This window comes from Ambystoma mexicanum, chromosome 11 (genome assembly GCF_040938575.1).
Source record: "Ambystoma mexicanum isolate Mex_15411 chromosome 11, UKY_AmexF1_1, whole genome shotgun sequence".
Taxonomy (NCBI): Eukaryota; Metazoa; Chordata; class Amphibia; order Caudata; family Ambystomatidae; genus Ambystoma; species Ambystoma mexicanum.
Genome location: NC_090934.1, coordinates 1338630633 through 1338651105, shown reverse-complemented (window position 1 = coordinate 1338651105; position 20473 = coordinate 1338630633). Strand labels below are relative to the sequence as shown.

Below are 20473 nucleotides of genomic sequence, written 5' to 3'. Positions count from 1 at the left end.
CTGAATTGCGGCCAGACAGTATGGTATGAGAGAAGAAGCAGAGATGGCTGAGGGGAGCTCAGTGTCATCTGCATAACATTGAAAATTGGAGCAGAAAGTAGCGATGCAGTGGGCAAGAGGTGCCAGGTAGTGGTTGAAGAGCCAGGCAGAGAGGTTAGAGCCCTGCGTAACACAACAAGCTGAGAGAGAGATAGAAGAGAGGAAAGACCCCAGTTGGACTGTAGGGTTACAGATAAAAGCCCTAAGTGCGCAGAGGCCCGGAAGCAGTGCAGGTGTTTGCAGGTCATGGGGAGCCTGGTCCCATTGAGTTCTGAGGGTAGCCAGGTGACCAGTCAGCGCAGCAGACAGTTGGGTCAGCAAGGGATAGAAAGAGAGAAAGCAGAAGCGGAAAGGGAGGTTTTTGAGCTGGTTCCATATCCAGAGCTGGTCCTGCTCGAGTTTCAGAGGGGCAGGGAGGATAATGTAAATTTAGAAATCCCAAACATTGGGAACAATCCATACCTTTCATATAGATAGGTCAAGGACAAAAGTGGCCAGTGGGAGTGGATACTCAGGTGTGGTCTGCTGTATTATGGAAAACTTGAATTCCTACACAAATTAAGATCCAAAGAATAACTGCAACGCGCACAAACAGATAATCAGATATTAGAATCATCATCATCTTCAAAAGCCACTATTAATACATGCAGGGCAGTTGTAACCGACTGACAGGATCTGTGTGACACAGAATCAGTTTCACCTCTTATTTCTCTTTTAACAAAAGGGAAACGTCTATAGCTTTATGGATTCCCCAAACTAAAGCAGAAATCCCCCTCTTGAGTATGTGCTAAATAAACCGTGCCTGGTTGGGATTAATTTGTTCATTCCTTCATGGGTTTTTTACAAGAAAAGTCCCTAAAACCATGATATCAATAAAACAATTAAAAATATTAAACAATTATCATAAAAGCTTAAAAATCTGAAATATTAGAGAGTTAAAATATACAATCAGAGTTTGACTTTTGGCATATACTCGTAAATATTTAGATATCAAAAGCAAGTCAAATTAAAAAATGGAAAAGGAAATAACATGCTTTGAAGAAGCTCTCCTTGGATCAAAAGCAGAATTAAAATATTTAAACATTGAGAATATATTACATAATAACAAGGAAGTTTAAGGAATACCACTGCATCATTAATCCTACAAATTCCCACATCATTCAATAAGAGTATAATCCACAGCTTTCAATGTTTCACATAAAGTGGACAGAACAGCATCAAATCGATAACAATCTTGTCAACATTGTTGCAAGAACAGCACCTATTTGACTTCTTTTTAGACCATTTGGATGAGATGTTTAAGTAAAATTGTAAAAGAAAAAAACTCTTTGTTGGCAAATCTCAATCCAATCAAAACAGAGTTCCAGTCCAACCATAATTTTAGTTTCCAATGCATACAGGGCCCGGAGGATAGCTCAGGGGCAACACGCTCTTGGAAACAAGACGACTTGGAGCAACAAAGGTTCGATCCCGGGTCCGCGCTTAGAAACCTCTGGGTATTAGGCACGTTATAAATACCCAATTACAATTACATGACAAAATTTGTCTCAGTGTTAGTATCATAATTTCCCCCCGGGCCCACTCTGTATGTGCAGCAATAGCAAAGCGTTTATGTATAACTTATTTTCATTGCAGGCTAGGAGGGGAGGATAGCTCAGGGGCAACATGTTTGGAAGCAAGACAATGCAGAGAAACACAGGTTTGAATCCTGGTTGCGCGCTTAGAGACTGGTCTCTGGTGTTAAGCATGGAGTAAAACAAATAATTAATTAAATAGGAGGAAGTTTCTGTCTGTTGTTCAGGATATTGATGACTATATTGACTGCATCTGATGCTATTTGTGTTTTATTCTGCTTTTATGGATTTATTTTAAAGCTACGCAATGAAACTAAACTGAACTGAGCCTTTCTCTCACCCTTCCTCCTCTCTCCATCTAACCATCGAGCCCAAAACTCCCACAATGCCCTTTTATTGTGCTCACTAGAAGGTCAAGCGTGTTGACCTGTGAAGACTCATGGATAAGGCTGTGGGATAGCTCTATGCTAGTCAGCCTTCGTGTGAACAGTATTTGCTAATTGGAATTTGGCAGAGTGCATACAAATCTGGACTATCCATTTGGAATCAGGTGGCCCTGTCATGGTGGCCTCCTGATTCTGAAATGTTCCCTCTGTGGCTTGTATATAATTCCAATCGCTCTAACGCATCGTGTTCATGGCTGGGACAGCAGCGTCTGCCTCAGGTTTGAGGTGCAGAGAGGCAGGGGTCCTCACTCAGGGTAACAAGCTGCAAGCATGGGCCTACTGGCTTGCTGCAAGATCTTGGTGGGAAAAGGCATGTGCCGGGACCCTTTAAACAAAGGCTCATTGGATTCTTTTTGGGAGCATATTTTGAGTGTTTCGCAGAGGCCCCCGGGGATCCACCAAATACTGCAGCAGGGTAAACATCATGTAGCTGGTGGTCTCCCACAGCCACCAGGGTTCCTCGTTGCCACCTTCCTTGCCCCAAAAATCTGATTCCTTCACAAAGGGCAGAAAGAACTGAATAGCGTGAGGCTTGAAAGATCTCTAAAGAATGTCCCAGTTGAAACAAAGCGGTCCGCGTCTAACCCTCCAAAGAAAACAGCCCTTAAATGAGCACAATTCTATTGAACTGACAATAGTGTAGAGGAGCATGTTAACACTATCCTGCCAGTTCCCACCTCCTCACCACCATCATATTGAAATAGCCAGAGAAGAGCCATAAATGGGACCCTCTGCATCGTTCCTATACCGCATCAAGTTTATGAGAGATGTTATGCACTCAGACAGCCATATAGAATGTACCCTTGCACTGAAAGTGTGGTAGGATGTCACTTGGAAAGATGCCACATGCCAGGGTGTCAGAAGGCATCAATGGAAATCATGGAAAGACAAAGACAAAGTGATGTCACAAGGATAATATATGACCCTATGATGAAACAATATGAAAATATTGAGTAACAATGTAACTAAAGCACTAAGAGTATCATGAACCTAAACCTAAAGAAATCATGGATCTAAAAAGCAGATGAAGTGACTTAATGATCAATAACTGTAAATACGCACTAATGCAAGGTAGGAAGACAATGTATAGAAGCTTGCTATAGAGGAACATATAACGTAGCAAGGATGACCATATCAGGAAAATGGACAACGGTTCACGTTGAATTTAACCAAGCTACCTTAGAAACAGGCCGAGCTGTAAGAATCAGGAGACGTGGAAAAGTAGCACCATGAGCAGACCCGACGATGAGTCAAGGTTGGCCCAGAGCAAAGATGCTATTTTAAGGTAAAAGTGCAGAGCACAAAGGGAGCTACATGAATACGCTCTGAATGTGAGACATTCTTCATACATGAAGGAAAGACAGGGACGTCATTTCACCAAAATGCCAGGGGCAGCGGAAGTGACATCACACGACCCTTGATCCCCTGATGACATCACAGGAAGTGATGTCATTTGACCCCACCCCCAAAGTGATATCGCGGGAAGCGATGGAACACGACCTTTCACCCGTTGACAAAACAGGAAGTGGCATCTCATAGCATTGTACACTACGAAAAACATGGTTATGATATCACTATAATGTGATGTACATTTCATACCTGAATGGATTGCCATATGTATCATTAAGATCAGTGTGTATCGGCCCATATTACCAAATTACTGTGATTGCAAGCAGACGTCCATGACCAAATGATAATGATGTGTTATTATATAGCACTTAAGCTTAAGCGCTTTACATAGAAGAATTATACACCCAATATCACCCAACCTGTGTTGGTACCCATTATCGACCTCAGAAGGAGGAAAGGCTGAGTTGAGGCGTTTGAGAGCAGACTAAATCATTGACTCACCCCCTGAAGTGTGCCTGAAATAAACCTTTAATGAGTCTAGCAATTATTGTATAGAATTCCAGAAAGACACATTTTTTGGCATTCCTATTCTTTCTTATTTAGGTTCAGTGCTGAAAGTGTTAGACTTGTGCCCCTCATGTTCTTATTTTTTGTCTTTTTTAAGGGGCCTGAACATGAAAGCCAGCCACTCCAGAATTAAAGAGCCACATGGTGCTGGCCACAGCCCAGGGGCTTGCATTGCAAAAAAAAAAAAAAAAACTTTTTTTTTTGTTTTTTTTAGAGGTCACAAGGGAGACCTCAGAGGTCGCACTTGCGACCTCTGGCGACCCCCAAATGACGTCCCTGAGGAAAGAGCCAAAATGTTGGTCAATTAAAAGTGTACAATGTTCATATGAAATAGAGGGAGCAAGTCTCTAAGGCCAAAATGACATCATCCTGCATAATTAAATCAGACAGCAGTAAATGCAAGGCTGAAATTGACAAATCCATGGTCTCTTCACATGTGACTCAGAAGTTGAAAACAAAGGCTATTCATTAAAGCTTCATGCTAAGATAGTAGTGTGCTCACACTCCCTTGAATATTCCAGAACAGTGAGCAGGTACAAGTTCCACTACAAACGGAAGACTTTGGCTGATGGCCGACCAATAAGAAATGATGGACTAATTGGAAAAATGGAGAGTAGTCTGACGGGATTGAAATACCTACGTTTTGTTTCACATACCTGCTGCTAATGAGCCAAAAGTCCAAGGTTGGGATTATATGCCAACCAATTAGGGGTTTGGGGGGCAACCGCCAATCCATTGTTATGTTGTCTGTTATAATCAGTACTGTATGCATTGAGAGGTAGTTTAAGGCGCGCCCTACAGACAAGGGATAGCCAATGAAGTACTAATCCTCATATGTTCTATAAGTAGATATGTTCCCTTCACCAATCCCTACCCATCATAGGTTTTGTATTTTGCCACATAGAATGACGTCAGAGATGACACATATTGAGGTATAAGACCTCCATGTAATCAAGTTGCTATGTGAGTGTACATGCACCAGTCTGATTTTTGTCAGGTCTCCCTTCTTTATTAAACTGAGAATAGGTCTGTCCAGTTATTTGGTTTCTGTCCATTATTGTAATTCCATCTAGCACAAGAGACACTTCAAAGTGCTCCAGCAGAATTGCATTTAAATCAGGGAAAAACAGGGGGGAAAAAAAAGAACAGTGGCATGGATAGGTATAAATGGAAAGGGGAGTACAGTGGAATAACATGGGATATGAGTCAGACACCACATATAGGAAGGAGCAGAGTACATTCTGAAAAATAAGGACATTGAGCAAAATGCAGCCAGCAACAAAGGACACAGATCTAAGACAAAGAATAATAGTTTGTTTGGACTGTGTGTGCTGCACCATTCAAGGCAATGCCACCAGAGACAATGTAGATTTTGTTATACACAATCTAGCTTGGGTGGGAAAGTCCAGTACCGGCTATCTGACTTAATCAATAAACACCTGTTCTGGGGCTGAAATAGGTGGCAATGGCCAGGGACAATTGATAAACCTTAATGCTGTGCCCCGGCACTTTTACCAAACAGTTCTTCCCCCAGAATGGGTGTTTTTTGCTTTTAGCGTCCAAAGAACAACCTGCGGGGTGCTAACAGTTATGTATTTGTGCACCCGACTCATTGTTTCTCACAAATACTTCCTCATCTAACATGGCTGCCATGGGCTGGCTCGAGGCGAGGAGAGCCACAGAGGCACCTAAAACACAGGAGCCTCACATAAGTGGGGGCCAGGGAGAGTCGGGAGGGATTGGGAGAGATGAGGAAAGCGACAGGGGGTGGTACAGAAGATGGCTGGCAGATGCAATGAGCACTCGGGTGGTTTCGAACCCATGTTTGGATCGTGTGGTTCAATGTGGTTTGGGGCAATCTGATTAGCTGATGCACTAACCAAGGGCACTAATTAAGCAATATGCCCCGAGCTGTAGGGGCATTACTGAGTCAGGTAATGCCTGTGCAGTGAGGGGCATATTGCTATTGGTACCTGGGCCCACAAGACAGGGGTACTAATAACATTCTTTTTTGTTCCTTTCCGAAACGCTGCAGTGTTTTGGAACAGAAAAGAGAAAAAAATGTCCAAGGAAATGGCAGCCGGGAAAGGGAAAACGGAGTCCGTTTTCCCTTTCCATGGCGGCCATCGGGAGCGGACGCTATGGGAACAGAAGTGTTCCCAGCGCATTTGCTCCCGAAAAAGGAGAAATCAGAAGGTAAGTGGGGTTGGGAGGGCGGGTAAAAAAATAAATTAAAAGAAACCCCATACCTGAATCCCCGGCGGGGACGATGGCAGCCTCCAGCCGTGTGGAGGCTCAGAGCGGGGATGGCCCCGCTTCGAGCCTCCTCATTGGCTGAGGGGCTGCTTCACCCCCTGCCGGGAACAAAGGAGTGAAATCTCAGCTGAGGGATTCCTGGCTGGTTAAAGCCCCAGCGAGGGGCCAATCAGAATGTATTTTACATTCTGATTCACCCTCACCAGGGTTCTAATAAGGATTAAATGCTCTGAGCATGCTTAACATCACCCAGAATGTAAAAAGTGCTTTGAAGAGACACTAACAGAAAACAAAAAGTACCTCTTGGTGGTGTAGCATTTCTCATCATACAATAGAATCTGTTTCGGATAATTTGTTTTGAAATAAAAACATCTGGAATTAAAACATGCTTCTATTCTAAAGTTAAGTTTGCATTTAGTATTTTTTTTTTAAATCAATATCCAAAAAGTATTTCAAGCCTGTCTCATTGATGGCGAAGACGAGAGGTGAGGAGAAGGATCTTGTTGGGCGCCTTGATCAAGATGACCTTCGAACGAGTCCTGTGCACAATACGCTTCTCGGTTATCGAACACAGGAAAGCAGCAAGTCTGAGGAAGCTCTTGTCTTTGAATGAGTCAACAGATATCTTTCATCACAGTCGGGGAGGGAGAGAAGCAGCAGTACTAGGAATCCCCCGATGCAACATGGGTAGCGATGAGCTAACTCCCAAAACCTTAAGACTGCACTACTTTATTGTGGGATCATGTGTTATTTAGACTTCCATAGTGCCATTTAGTTCAGTCCATCGCAGTGCCTTCTTCACACTCATGTTTATATCCACATATTCTTCAAAAGTGAAAAGTCTGTACTAATACAGTTAACTGCAAAGCTACTAACAGGTTTAACAAACATCTTTCAACATATGTCATCAGTAAAACATCAATGTAACTGCGGTGAAAATCTCTGAGTGGTAAAATGTGTGCATGCTTCCTAAACCTAAGCAAAAATCCGAAACGTTGCACATAAAAAATAGGTCCACGCATATTGCTCAGAATGGTGTCTTACTGATGCTGCACCATTCTGTAGACACGTGCACAATCCTTTAAGACTGGTGACAGCAAACAGCACCCATTAGATGTGTATTTTCCTCTGCAAAAAGGCAGAAATGTCACGCTCAGTTTGAGCACTTACCGTCTGATCTGTCAACGGAGGCAGCACAATTTGTTTTTCTATTTTGTTCAGGACTAATTTCCATAGCTCCTTCAAAACTCTTTTCAGAACTGTCTTCTCGCAAATTTTCGCTGACACAGATAGGCTGCAATAAAAGAAAACATTGTGCGATAAATGTGCCGTTAAGACATCAAAGATCCAAAGTTGTCATACTGCATTTACTATAACTCTATTGCAGTTGTATAGAATTAAAACATCTAAAAAAATGAAGAGGTGTCCAAAAAAGACCTACTTAACAAAACTTAAATTTTGATTTAGAGTGCACTGTGAACTTTCTTAAATCAGAACTAAACATTCGACTTATAAGTTAATGTAAAGCATGTGAAAAGTCAATTAACATTTCAGTAAATGTGTGGGGTTATAAAGTAAGAAGTGACATACAGTGAACACATATTTTTGAGGGACACCAACGTTTAAAGGCATCTTGTTCACCAGGTTTGTGTTTCCTGCCTCACAGAATAAGTTACTCCAAAGAAACTTACATCTTGTTAGACAACCCATGATGGCTGTTTTTGGGCTTCAGACATAAACCTACCGGATTTCACAACAGAAGTACATTTCACGCACATGATTATGAATACAACTTTCAGGTGTAGGTTACAGGCAGATTTAGGAGTATTTTACAAATGGCACAACTTACTCCAAAATTTAGTCTTTCTGTATCCTCAGACTTTTCAGATTTAACTGAAAATTAGCAGCACTTTAGCTAAATACAGACTCTCTGTCAGCAATAATAAAGACAGATGAGAATGAAGAAGTAGTAACTTAAACAATTAACTGATTTAATTACAGTTCCAAAATGAACTTGGAAGAGATTAGAATAAAGAAACAGCTGCTTTTGTGGATTATCGAAAGAGCTGCCGAACCTTTAATAGTAACAATAACATCATGCTTTTATGTAATTCTTCATGCCAGATTCTTTTGACTCATAAGTGCTATAAAAATAGTTATTGTTATCCAATGTAATGGTATTTAATTTAATGGCCGTCGTAAGCACAAAGGCCTCATTCTTCCCTAGTGGTATTTGAACCTGCCAAGTGCAGGCTGGACACACATCTGATGCGATCGGATACCTAGTGAGCAATTCACCAGGACACGAGTGAATTACACTTAGTTGACTGATGTGGGTATATGTGAGTAGTTACAAAGACAGAATGCAGAGAGTGTGAAAACAATTGTCTGTGTTACTATGGAAAGCCCTCAATGACCCATGAAAAAGTATTTTTCCTCAATGATCGGTACACCAGGGCATCAGTATACCAATTTCTGGTACATGGGTTGACATAATGAACTAATCATGTACACTTTTAAAAAAAAATTTAAACAAACGGTGTTGGTATGAAAAATTCACTCGAATAAGAAAAAAAGATGACCACCAAATATGAAATCGTGTTTAAGGTATAGACTTATATCTGTGTTAGGAATAGACACATTGATCACTAGTCTACCATATCCCAGTAGCCCATAATTATGATACACTCGTTGCTGAAGGACTTTTGAGTGATTGGTCATTGAAGGTCTAAGGTGGGGCAAAGGCCATCAACAAAACCGAGGAAGATATTCAGCCATCTCAGCTTCAAGCAGAGCGTTTTAATGTTCACATTCATGAGGGTGGGGCACTAAGAGAGCATGCACAAGCCATTTGTATATTATTTGGTGACCCTAGATTTGATGACTCCAGGAATAAGAGCGGGCTGATGCTGTTGACATATCTCAAATGTTATTATGGACACTGTTTGTTGGTAATGAAGGCTGGCTACATTGTTTAAATCAATTCACCAACATCTCACTGCCACATTCCTCTTATACCAAAGCCCTATTGTAACCTTTGGAGTGGAGATGTGGTGAGAGAAGGGCAATAGTGCTGTGGCAACAGGGCATAAAGGGGTCTGCTACCAAGCAAATCACGTTCAAACATTTAAAAAACGCAATGTAATTGACCTCATATATTCAGGTGAGCGTCAATAGGTGCTGCCACAGCATTAAATAAAACATCAAAAACACTGAGGGTTCATACAAGGGTGAAAGGTCCTAATGTGTTATAATCTCCTGCTTTCTTGACTTCGATTTGAAACATGGTGACTTTGATCAAATAAAGAATTTTAGAGGAACAACTATGCAATTAGAAAAACTTCTTATTCATGGATGATCTTGAATTTGGACCTTGAATCACGCCATCAACCTTTCAGTGTGGATGGCAAGGCATAAAATGTATATCTATAAATTATATATGGCACAGCCGACAAGGCAGAACGTGTACTTGTGTCGGCATTCATCGCTCTTCCATTTGCACAAAGAGTAAATAATGATCTGCCAGCTTCTGTGATCTTTGTATAGGCTTGAGTGAAAGTGATATCCAACGTCTCATTGGACATTGATAGGTGGATTTATGCCGATTTTTGTATATCAATAACACAGCGGATCAAATCAAATCATTGGGAAACCAAAAAACGCAAAGGCATATATATAGCTCACTGGCAGCCGAGCTGCATTACCCCCCGACCCAGATGGGGCCGCCTTTCCCTCCCTAAAACTGTATCACCCTTCCTGTAACCCTGTATATCCATCTCTCAATATCTGTCTTGTTAATATTGTATCCCACATGTGTAGCCATATTATTGTATGCTTTTACTGTGTCTCCTTGTTAAATGCAATATTAGCTGGCTACACAGGAACATCCATTTCAAAGCGGAAACAATTAGTCAATTCCGAAACATGACTGTTAATTGTGTTACTATGTCACATCAAAAAACAGCACACTTGGTCGTCACAGATCCCAGCGTGTACACTCAGTTCTTGATTTATCTAGCCTCCAGCACAGGCAGGCAGAATTGTCCTCTTCATTTTTCTATTGACAACCCTAATCTCTTGCCTGTCTTTTGAATCAATAGACAACACTTTCTACACAGAGTTCTCATCTAACTCATTGCATCTGGCATTGTCTTGGACAAGTACAAGCAGCTCTGTCAAGCTCAGTGTTCCTGTAACCGTGGACACTCTTCGGGGCTGCTTTGGCGCGCGACTCTTTCGCTGTTCATAACTGTGAGCAACTGTTGTAAACAACTGATCTGTTCTATTTATGAAAATGGATGTCTTAATCTAAAACAACCAGCTCATACATCTTACTTTCAGAAAGAGAACTGTTAATAATAATGATATTCAATCATGAAAGGTTTATAGAACATGAGAAATGTGTTTATGCTGTCCTCAGAACCATAACAAATGGCTTTATTTCCTTCTAGCTTTAAAGTGTCAAATGCTTTAGTTTAATTCTAGTCTATCAGGACATCATTTTTGTGTTCATCAATTTTATCTCATGTAACGAGGGAACACATGACTTGCTTCTTCAATTTAAACTTTCCCGGGAGCAATGAGACTTTATGGTACACATCCTCACAATAGGTGTCTTCAACAAACAACTGAGGATGTCAGGATCGTCAAATCATCAGCCAGTCGCTCTTATTTGCTGCCCTCTCCCATTTAAATCCTGGTTCGGCAAATACTTTTGTACTCCTCTCATCTTTGCCTGTATCTTTCATCCATTTGCGATCTGTAATCTGCTAGGGGGAAGCGTGATGTGCTAATGCACACTAGAAAGAGACTGACAATGGAAAAATAGCCATTTAGCCAATAGCCACAGCACATCTTTATGCTTGAGGTGATTTCATTAGAATATATGGGAGGCAAGTGTAGAGACGAGAAAAAAGAAATAAACAAGTTTGTTGAAGACCCAAGACAGCGACCTAATCTCTTGGAGATCTGGGATTGTAATGACATGCTGAGTAACCATCTTCACACCTTGAAGATAACAATATGACACCTGTGGTGGTGCCTCCTGCCTACTCCTTGAGAGAAGAAGTGTACCTGACCAAATCCCTAAGGTTCTTCTCCTTTTCTTTGGAGATATTTATGGGCAATAGCAAACTGATCAAGGTTTTGTTGTGTATTATTAGATCTGAAAAGGTTACCATCTCATTAATAACAGTGAGTTGCAGCTAATTATTCTTCATTCACAGCCCAACCCTTGCTCAAAATTGATTAATGTCTTGCACTGATCTGTAAAGCCTTAGAGTAGACATCACTTGCACATGAATAGTGATCCGAACCAAAATGAAATGAAGAAACAAAGTATACAGATATTGAATAAAATCACGTTGAGTGGAGAGCTTTTTGGCAGACCACATCCACCTTTGCTTCTATTTGACTTAAACCTGCAAGATCTTACTCACTACACATTATCTAGTAGTAGGTGTGCAGACTCACTCAAGGACTGACAAGATTGCACTGCTGACATTAGAGTAGACAGTGGGTACTGCCTCTAAGTTAAACATGCAGCGCTTTATAAGGTGACCTTTACACACCTTTTAGGAACCATGTTGAAGCAATGTAGAACAACCTTTCAGCAGTAGAGTGACTCAAATGTCTGGTTTAAATCGTTAATGTCACTTATATTTACATAGATTGTTTATAACGGTAAATGCTAGTGTTCTTTTGTGAAACGGTCAAGTCTCAGTTACGATTACTTTTGTAACCATGGCCCTCATTACAAGTTTGCCGGTCCGGTAACAACGCTGCCGGTAAGCTACTGGCACCGTTGTTACCGGACCAGCAAACTACAAGGTCTGTGAGCGGGTACCTTTCCGCCCGCCAGGTCTGACCTGGTGGGCAGAACGGCTCCCGCTCGCAGACCTTGACAGATGCACTAGGCACCATTGGTGAATGGTGCCGGTGCATCCGGCCTCCCCATTCCCATTGAGTCCAATGGGACTTGAATGGGAATGGGGAGTAATTTTTTCCGGTGCCAGGCAATAGGGAATTACCGGGACCGGCGGGACTGTTTTGACCCGTTAGGTCCCCATTGCCGGGTTCCAGAAAAAAAATTACTCTGGCAGCAGCCGTGCCAGTATTTACCAGCACGACTACCGCCGGACTCATAATGAGGCCCTATATGTCTTACGGTCACCTTCAAGGAATACACAGATGTAGGGGGTAGTTAAGTCTCAGCAATATCCATATGTGGCTACATGGGTACACCTCAGAACATGTCAGTTCCTCCTTTGTCAAAGCACAATGTTGAGCTAAATTGGTTCCCAGGTTAAAATCCAAGTATGACTTAATTGGCTGAATGGGAGACGGTCCTGATGCTGAGCTGGCTTTAGGCTAGCATCAAAGGCAGGGTACAAGGTTCTGATTCTTCTACTATATGAACCTGAGATGGTATCTTGAGGACCAATTCTTTGAGGCCCTTCTTGAAGATCGGAGTCTCGATTTAAGAATCAGGGTCGAAAAGTAATGCAGAATTGGGTCAAAAAGAGCACAATGATGGGGAGAGTATCTCATGGTTGGGTCTGGTACCTCACAGTCAGTGTACATTACTATTCTCAAGCCAGAGCTGTCAGACCCATCAGGATCAGGGAATGGAATAGACTTGTCCTGTGACAGGAGGCATGGTGCAGACAGGATCCTTCTATGCTGGTGCAGCAGATGGGTCACAGAGGGTTGCTTGAAAATATATGATATGACATTAATAATGCGCCCATACACAAGTATTTCAAGTGTTGCAAGTTGCAAGTGTTGCAGATTGGACTGCAATGTCGATTTCTGTGAGGCAGATAGAGACCACCAATAGAAAGCCAAGCCCAGACAGTTTCTGGAGGAGTGTTTTGGCATCATGAAGTGCAGGGGTAGAGGATTATGAAATTGTATGTTTTCCGTTTGATCTTGCTATGCAGTTTCATATCAGTTGATTTACAGAGCAGTGTCTGTGTGTGTGTAGTTCATTTGTGAATTAAAAGCTCTTTCCTTCTTTGCAGTGTGCAACCTCTTCATTCCAAGAGATTTACAGACTCCACTCTCGTCTCACTGCACCCATCATTTAGGGTAGGTTGTCAGGCAGCTGTGCCTCGTGACAACACTCCTGGTACCAATGTAGCATATATGGCAGTGCTCGAAAATATGTTGCCACAAGCTAATCATTTTTACATATGGTAGAGTGACGGTCTAGAGCAGTGGATGAAAAGTATAAGGTTCTGGGGTATGCACAACATATGTGCTGGCCATATCATTAGAGGGCTGCTTAATGACACTAGTAATGACTGGCATCCATCTCTTTATTAAAGGGGCAAATGCTCATTGCTGTGGTGCCCACTGAAAAATTGCAATCAGATATACTTTCTTAACCCTATGGTTTTATATCTTGCCAATTTCTATAGAGCGTTCCTTCGGAATTCCCCTCTAAGGGAAATTGCAATGTCTGTACCTCTGTGACTGTCTATACATTGGGGCAGTGAAGCAGTGGGCTTTATCACTCTGCGTTCAATGCGTTTTGAGCTTGCTTTGAGCGGTCAAAATGTGAGATGGACAACTTGATGACAGTTTTTCAACAAATGCCATTTCATTAATAAACAGGTTATATAAATGCCTCACTAACCCTACCCTGATGAGGATTTCCCTGCCTAACACAAACTAAAGGAAACCACTCCAACAAAAGGTTTCTGTCCCTCACACTACTATACACATCAAATCAATAAGGAATGATATGTATATGGCAGTTTAACAACAGCAAACAAAGCTTCAAAACAAATGTTATTATAAAGCTGTTTTGGCAACACGTCAACTTTGTCATAAGCTTTACCCCACCAAAATACACTATGAGCTTTTATCTGGTAAACTCTCATGCCAGGTTTATGACTTCTACAACACTTTGTTCTGGTTTATTCTTCACAGAAGAGAACTAATGGCTACCAATGGCTCTCGGCCTGGTATACTCTCCTGCCAGCCAAGACAAACCACTGCAATTCATGGTATGGGTATACTCTCCTGCCCAAACAGAAAGAAATGGTACAACGCTCCAGGACCTGGTGTACTCCCTTGCAAGTCGCAACTACTATCACTAAGTACTTCTGTGGTAAGGATCAACTTCAAACGTTTTACCAATGTCTTCTGCTTCTGCTTCCCAACATTAGAGTTAGGATTCTCTTCAGGGGACACAAGAATCACACTGGTGCTATTTAGTACACCTGAGTGTTTGCCATATGCAAGACAGGGTTCCCTTCATTAAATATTGCCTGTTTAGGTGGTTGCCTTTACTACTCACCCACTATATAGCAATCACATCCTTCAGATGGTATCTTTGGAGTTTCTGTCTGCCAACTGCTTTTGTTCATATCAGCTTGGTATATGTTAGAGTCAGTAATCTGTTTTACATCAGGTTGATATTCAATAATGAGTCTGGGCTCAGGCAACGAGTAACCACACAACGCTCCGGGGTCACAAATCAACAATTAAGTCACCTGTGGCGTACGGGTCAGGGTATCTTGCTGCTCCTAGCCCATCTCATTCACTTCTCTGGCGCTGCCCGGCAACCTTTCCAGCATGGCTTCCCACATCTCAGAGCCCTTGCGGCTCCAGCGATGGGGTGCTCGCCTGCCACTGCTGAACGCTGCACGTTGTGGAAAAAACAACCAGGGGTGCTTTCTGCTGCACGACCTCTGCAGCTATAGTCTCCCTGGCATCCAAGTTCTCACCTGCCACTGCTGAACGCCTCTCTTTGGGGAAAGTAACAATTAGGTGCGCTTTCTGCTGAGCATCCTCTCCCACCAAAATCTTAAGGCACATGCCTTTCTGAGGACCGGCATGAGCTTGTCTTGCCTCTCTGGGCCCGCGCCCTGGCTCTTCCATGATTTATTCTGCTGCTTCTTGGAGAGTGAATAAATCTTCCATTCACTACTATTACCACTACTCTCCTGCTGCTGCGGCCATCTCAACATCTTCCACCTTGATCTTGATCTCGAGCCTGCACCTGAGGGGGCTTTTTATGCCTCCCAGCCTTCCTCTGGTGTGGGTCATTAAACCCAATGGGCTGCACTCTGAAATGCTGTGCCTCTGCAGCCCTCTTCTTCGTCCCAGTACTCTGGGAATTCTGAGACTTGAAGCCCCTATCACAAAAGTCAGTTCTTTAAATACTATTTTCCCCATCAAGTTCCTTTTTCCTCTTAAGCTTAAGGATAAAAAGGTATATTTGGTTTTACAGAGGACTGAGGTTCTTTGAGGTTCAGATAGTGGGTTTTAAAAGACCTCTCTACAAGCTTTCTCTACAAGCTTTTCCTGAGACTCATATGATTTCCTATTTCTGGGAGTGTTATCATTTTGGTAAGGGCTTTTTATACCCTTAATACATGACCGGCTACAATTGTCTTCATTCACATGGCTATAATTAGCTTTAGGGAACACCTGCTTTCTTTGGCAACATGACATTACACCTACTGGCATTAACAGCTTTCCCTTCCTGGACATAGATAAATAATGCGTCTAATCCGATTAAATACTCCTGTTTCGGTGGGCCCCTTCTCCTCCTTGGTGATCCTCCCAGCTAACACCTCCCCCAGGGCCAGGATCAGGAGTGTGTGCCTTTCCCTGGCCACCTGAGAGGAGACTTTAGATAGGGATTTCATGAGGACTCCATAGGATTCATCACATTGGGTTCTGTAGCACCTGCTACCACCACCACCACCAAAAGCACTATATTCTCTTCCTTATTCCACACTCCACCACATTGGCAACATGATCACTCAATGTGTTCTTCATCCTCAAGTGCCTACCACATACATTATCTAAACTAGGGGTCTGCAACCTTTGGCTCTGCAGATATTTTGGACTACAGCTCCCATCAGCCCAAGCTACCATAGTCGATGCTGAGGGATCCTGGGAGTCGAAGTCCAAAACATTGGGAGAGCTATGGGTTGCAAATCACTGATCTAGTCCCATGATCGGACTGACAAGGAACAAAAAAGTGCAGGGTCACCAAAAACTAGGCATCCCACATTTGCAAATAGGTATTTGAGATTTTGCTTGAGAAACTGAGTAGAGCATGGAGGTAGATTTCTTTTGTATCAAATTATGTCTTAAAAGCATGTTATGTCAGATCATATTATATCATATTAGGTCAGTGAAATACTTGACAACATGACCCATTTCAATCTGTAGGTGCTTGTCCAGTCCTGTTTTTTCATTACATTCAGGCACTTGTAGTCTGAGTTGTATAATGGGAAAAGTGGAACTACAAGTCTCAGAATGCAAAGAAAAAAACAGGACTGGATGAGCACCTCAAAGAAAAAACATGAAAAGTTGGTTCGAGCCATTATTCTGCCACATTTATTGCAACTCCTTGCTATGAGGAGCAAGCAAGGAATGCATGAATAAGCTTCAGATGCTTCAAAATGATGCAGTATGCATAATGTGCAATATTGCACACACAGACCCGGTATCTAAGGCCGCATGGAGCTCCATTGGCTCCCTGTGTCGGCCAGAGTTCAATTCAAGATACTCGCGCTGGGTCATAAGCGCCTATTTGGTGCTACTCCATATTATCTAAAGGAGAAACTGGAATTTTATAGACTAGGCAGAAGTCTGTGATCATATGATGCCTGTAGATTAAGGATCCACCGATTCAAGAGAACCTGGGGCAATGGCCGGTCTTTTCCCATTCTGAAGGCACAGGCCTGGAATGAGCTCCCTGAGTCGCTAAGGGGGGAAGAAAATCATCTCAGAAAACTTTTGAAAATCGATATTATTTGCCTAGGCAAGGCCCTGACCTCTCTGTTTGTAGCCTTACTGATTTGTCAGTTTGTCCTTGTTCCATGCAGCACCTGGATGCCTATGGGCTTTGGCGCTCTAGAAATATATAGAAATATAAATGGATTGGAATGGGTCATGTTGGAAATTATGAGGTAACACTGGTTAATACTATCATCTGCACAGTCATTAACGTTACCCACATTAGTCCAAAAAACCTCCCCGCACTCTTCAGGTATTCCTATATTGCCCTAATGGCCATTCCGAATCTTTCTGGACCCCCTTGTCTGTCTTTTGTAAACAAGCATAGGTTGATTTTAGCATGACCTATATGCCCCACAGGGTTGAAATCAGAGGGAGCATCTGGCTCCTTATCAAATTACAAGTTAAAGGGAAACTGAACCAAAAACATCAACATTTTAAAAATATGAAAAATATGTAACTAGATAAAAACAAACAATCTTTATCTATGAATTTAAGCACCCAAGGAACACCAGACAACAAGATCTAGATACCAAAAGCCGTTCCCATCTCTTTCTGTTACTTCCTCCCTTCCTCATTCCACCTACTGATGGGCAGTCCTTCCACAAGCCCGTCGTCTTTATCAAACCACATAGGAAACAAAGAAGTTGCAGAGATTTATTTAGAGGCCAAATGTCTTCTATACATCAGACACTCTCCCTGCACTACATCACCATGCTGTCAGAAATGTCTGATCTCATCTTAAACTAAGGAGGCAATATAGGCACTCCAGCACTTTAAGTGGGGTGGTAAATTGAAGGGGGTTGGGGAGCTCTCGTGAGGGGGCGTGGCCTGCATATGAGTGCTTAGGCCACGCCCCCCACTAAGAGCCCCCCGAACCCCCAGCTCTTGCATTCAAGTAGCCGTGGTTAAAGAAATGCCTGCAGTGGTCGCTGACCCTCCCAGACAACCCTTTAACCACATGGCTCCTTGAAGACAATGACCTAACTTCTGCGTGATGTCTCTTTTTAATGAAAGAGGAGGAGGGCTGGGTTGGCCAGCCTCTCCTTTTGTTTCTGAGTAAAGAGCTATCACACAGTGGAAGCCCTTTAACCAAGCACGGTTAGTGGGCTTCCTATTGCATGTTAGCTCTTTACTCAGAAACAAAAGTCGAGACCTGCCAACACAGCCCTCCTCCTGTTTCTGAGTAAAGAGACATCACGCAACATGTTTAGTCAAAGCGCTGCTATGTTACAGGGCACCTGCAGGCAGCCGTGAAACAGTGCAGTGCTCGGCTAAACGGCTGACTAAGAAGTCAGCGTGCCTAGTTGGAGTGAGACACGGCAGCCCATTTCAGAGACTATCAGGGGATGGGCCTGCTAGCCCCGGCCCACTTAAAGCCCTGAGACACTCTCATCCCTATCCCTAATACTAAATCTCGCCGTCGTCATTGCAAATGGTCTTTCCCCCTTCTGTGATGGCTTGGCAGCGTGACTGCTATAGGTTGAGATTAATTCTATACCTTCCAGTCATCATCTCTTTTCCATTGTCATTGTGACAGCTGACATAAGAAGAGGTCATAGTGTTTCTTGTATACATGTATACATTTGTCGAAGAAAATGATGATAAACATGATGGATGGGTGTATAATATTGCTGACATTTCGGCATTCCCAGTTCTGCACTAATTCAACATATGATGGGATAAACTGATGCAATGCCTAGTGCGAAGGCAGCAGAGCTGACCAACAACATTTAAGGATAGGTAGGTGTTTGGACACTAGCCATGGTGGGCTGTGGTACCAAACCGTCTTAACTCCAGTGTGAGTCCATTCATGATCCCACGGAACATTGCTGGGCCACAGGCCAGCACATAGCGTGTTGTGTGTTATTCCTTCTCCCATGCTTACGTTTTGTCGAGGAAGTCCATGAGCGGCCTGAGTGCGATTTCCGCGTCCATGGCGGCGTTGTTCCTGTTGGTTGAGGCGTTTCCGTTTCCTCGCATTTGATTAAGTTCAAAGCTCATCTGCCTGACGCATTCTTCTATCACCCCCTGGAAACTGAGAAGAGGGAGTTGTGAAATAAAACGTGTGAACGCATGTGCAATGCCATAAAAATAGCAGATTAAAAAACCTTTCGCAGACATGTTCCTGAAAGATCAGGACGAGACGGTGCATCGTGCAGGGAGTGTGACTTAACAAATTCACTGGTGAATAAGAGACGTCGCTGTTCATACCAGCCATTCCCCCTTACTGTAAGGAGAGCTTACAATAATGAGAAGACGGATAGAATTAAGCCCTTTAACAAGGACCGCAAGTAACAGTATACAGTCCATGGTTTGCTATTCGGCACCGTATTCACCTGGAACAATATTAACCTGTAATTCAGGCTGCTCTTAATTGAACAAATCTAGGCTTGACTTTGATGGCTAACCGACCTCCTACTAGACAGTGGGCCTCATTCCGAGATTGGTGGTAGTCATGGCGCTATTTGCGCCATGACTGCCACCAATAGCGCGACCGAGTCCGGTGTTGTTCAATGGGGACTTACCGGTCCATTCCGACCCTGGAGGGACCGGTAAGTCCCCATTGAACAAACCATTCCCCATTCCCATTTGAGCCCCCATAGGGCTCCATGGGAATGGGGAGGGCGCAAATAACGGGCCCCCGAATGGCAAGCCCGTTATTTGCGCCCTGGTCCCCTAACGGGACCTAAGGAACGTGTGGTCCGACCACACGTCCCTTACGGTTCCTGTTAGGGGACCTCGGAATCAGGCGGTAGGGGATTACCGGCACCGGTCTCCTTACCGGTGCCCGGTATCCCCTACCGCCCGACTCGGAATCAGGGCCAGTGTCGGTAAAGAGAGCAAAAGCACAGGAAACTTTAGCATCAGGCCATTTCCCCCCTTTCTCCAGATCTCTGCCACCCGCATAACCAACACTGGCTTGTCAGGCATCTGCTTATTTGGCACTGCGTTACCAATGATGCAGGATAACAAGGCTTTTACTGCGGTATACACATGATTAAAAAAAAAAAGTTCTTAGTAGCACAGCACTCACTAGGGACAGATGTGGAGAGCCTGATTTAACGGAATATGGGCATCATTACGCGTCTCGTGGTAATTTAGTGGTAAGTTGTCTAAATTACTGACAAACTCATTTACCGTTACCGCTTCTGCAGCAATTCTGCCTTACAGTGGCGGATGTTCCTCCAGCGTGATGCTGGAGGAAAATCCTCAATTTCAAGGCCAAACGAATAGCTCAGCGATGTGGTAAAAAATGGCGGTAATTCCATTACTGCCAAAAAAAAGGGCGCACATGCAAGTTTAAGAAAGGGACACGTTCTGTGGTCTGGTGAATTCATAAAGGGGACCGGTCTTGGGCAGACAACATCTGCACACACGCGTGCCGACTTAAGATGTGGGGTTTGTGGGGGGCTCAGTCAGAATGATGTTTGGAGTCTCCCTTTCCCTATCTGGGAAAGCCAGTCTGGGGCCCTT

At 43.2% G+C, this 20473-nt stretch overlaps 1 protein-coding gene across 1 annotated transcript in view; it reads right to left on the bottom strand.

Moving 5' to 3' along the window:
• UNC13C (unc-13 homolog C) overlaps positions 1–20473 on the bottom strand; it is a 1404640-nt gene that overhangs the window by 217183 nt on the left and 1166984 nt on the right. The window contains exons 26-27 of the mRNA XM_069624856.1: positions 18885–19034; positions 7403–7526 (exon numbers count right to left, since the gene is read on the bottom strand). Coding sequence (XP_069480957.1) covers positions 7403–7526; positions 18885–19034 — 274 coding nt within the window. The remainder of the gene's footprint in view (positions 1–7402; positions 7527–18884; positions 19035–20473) is intronic.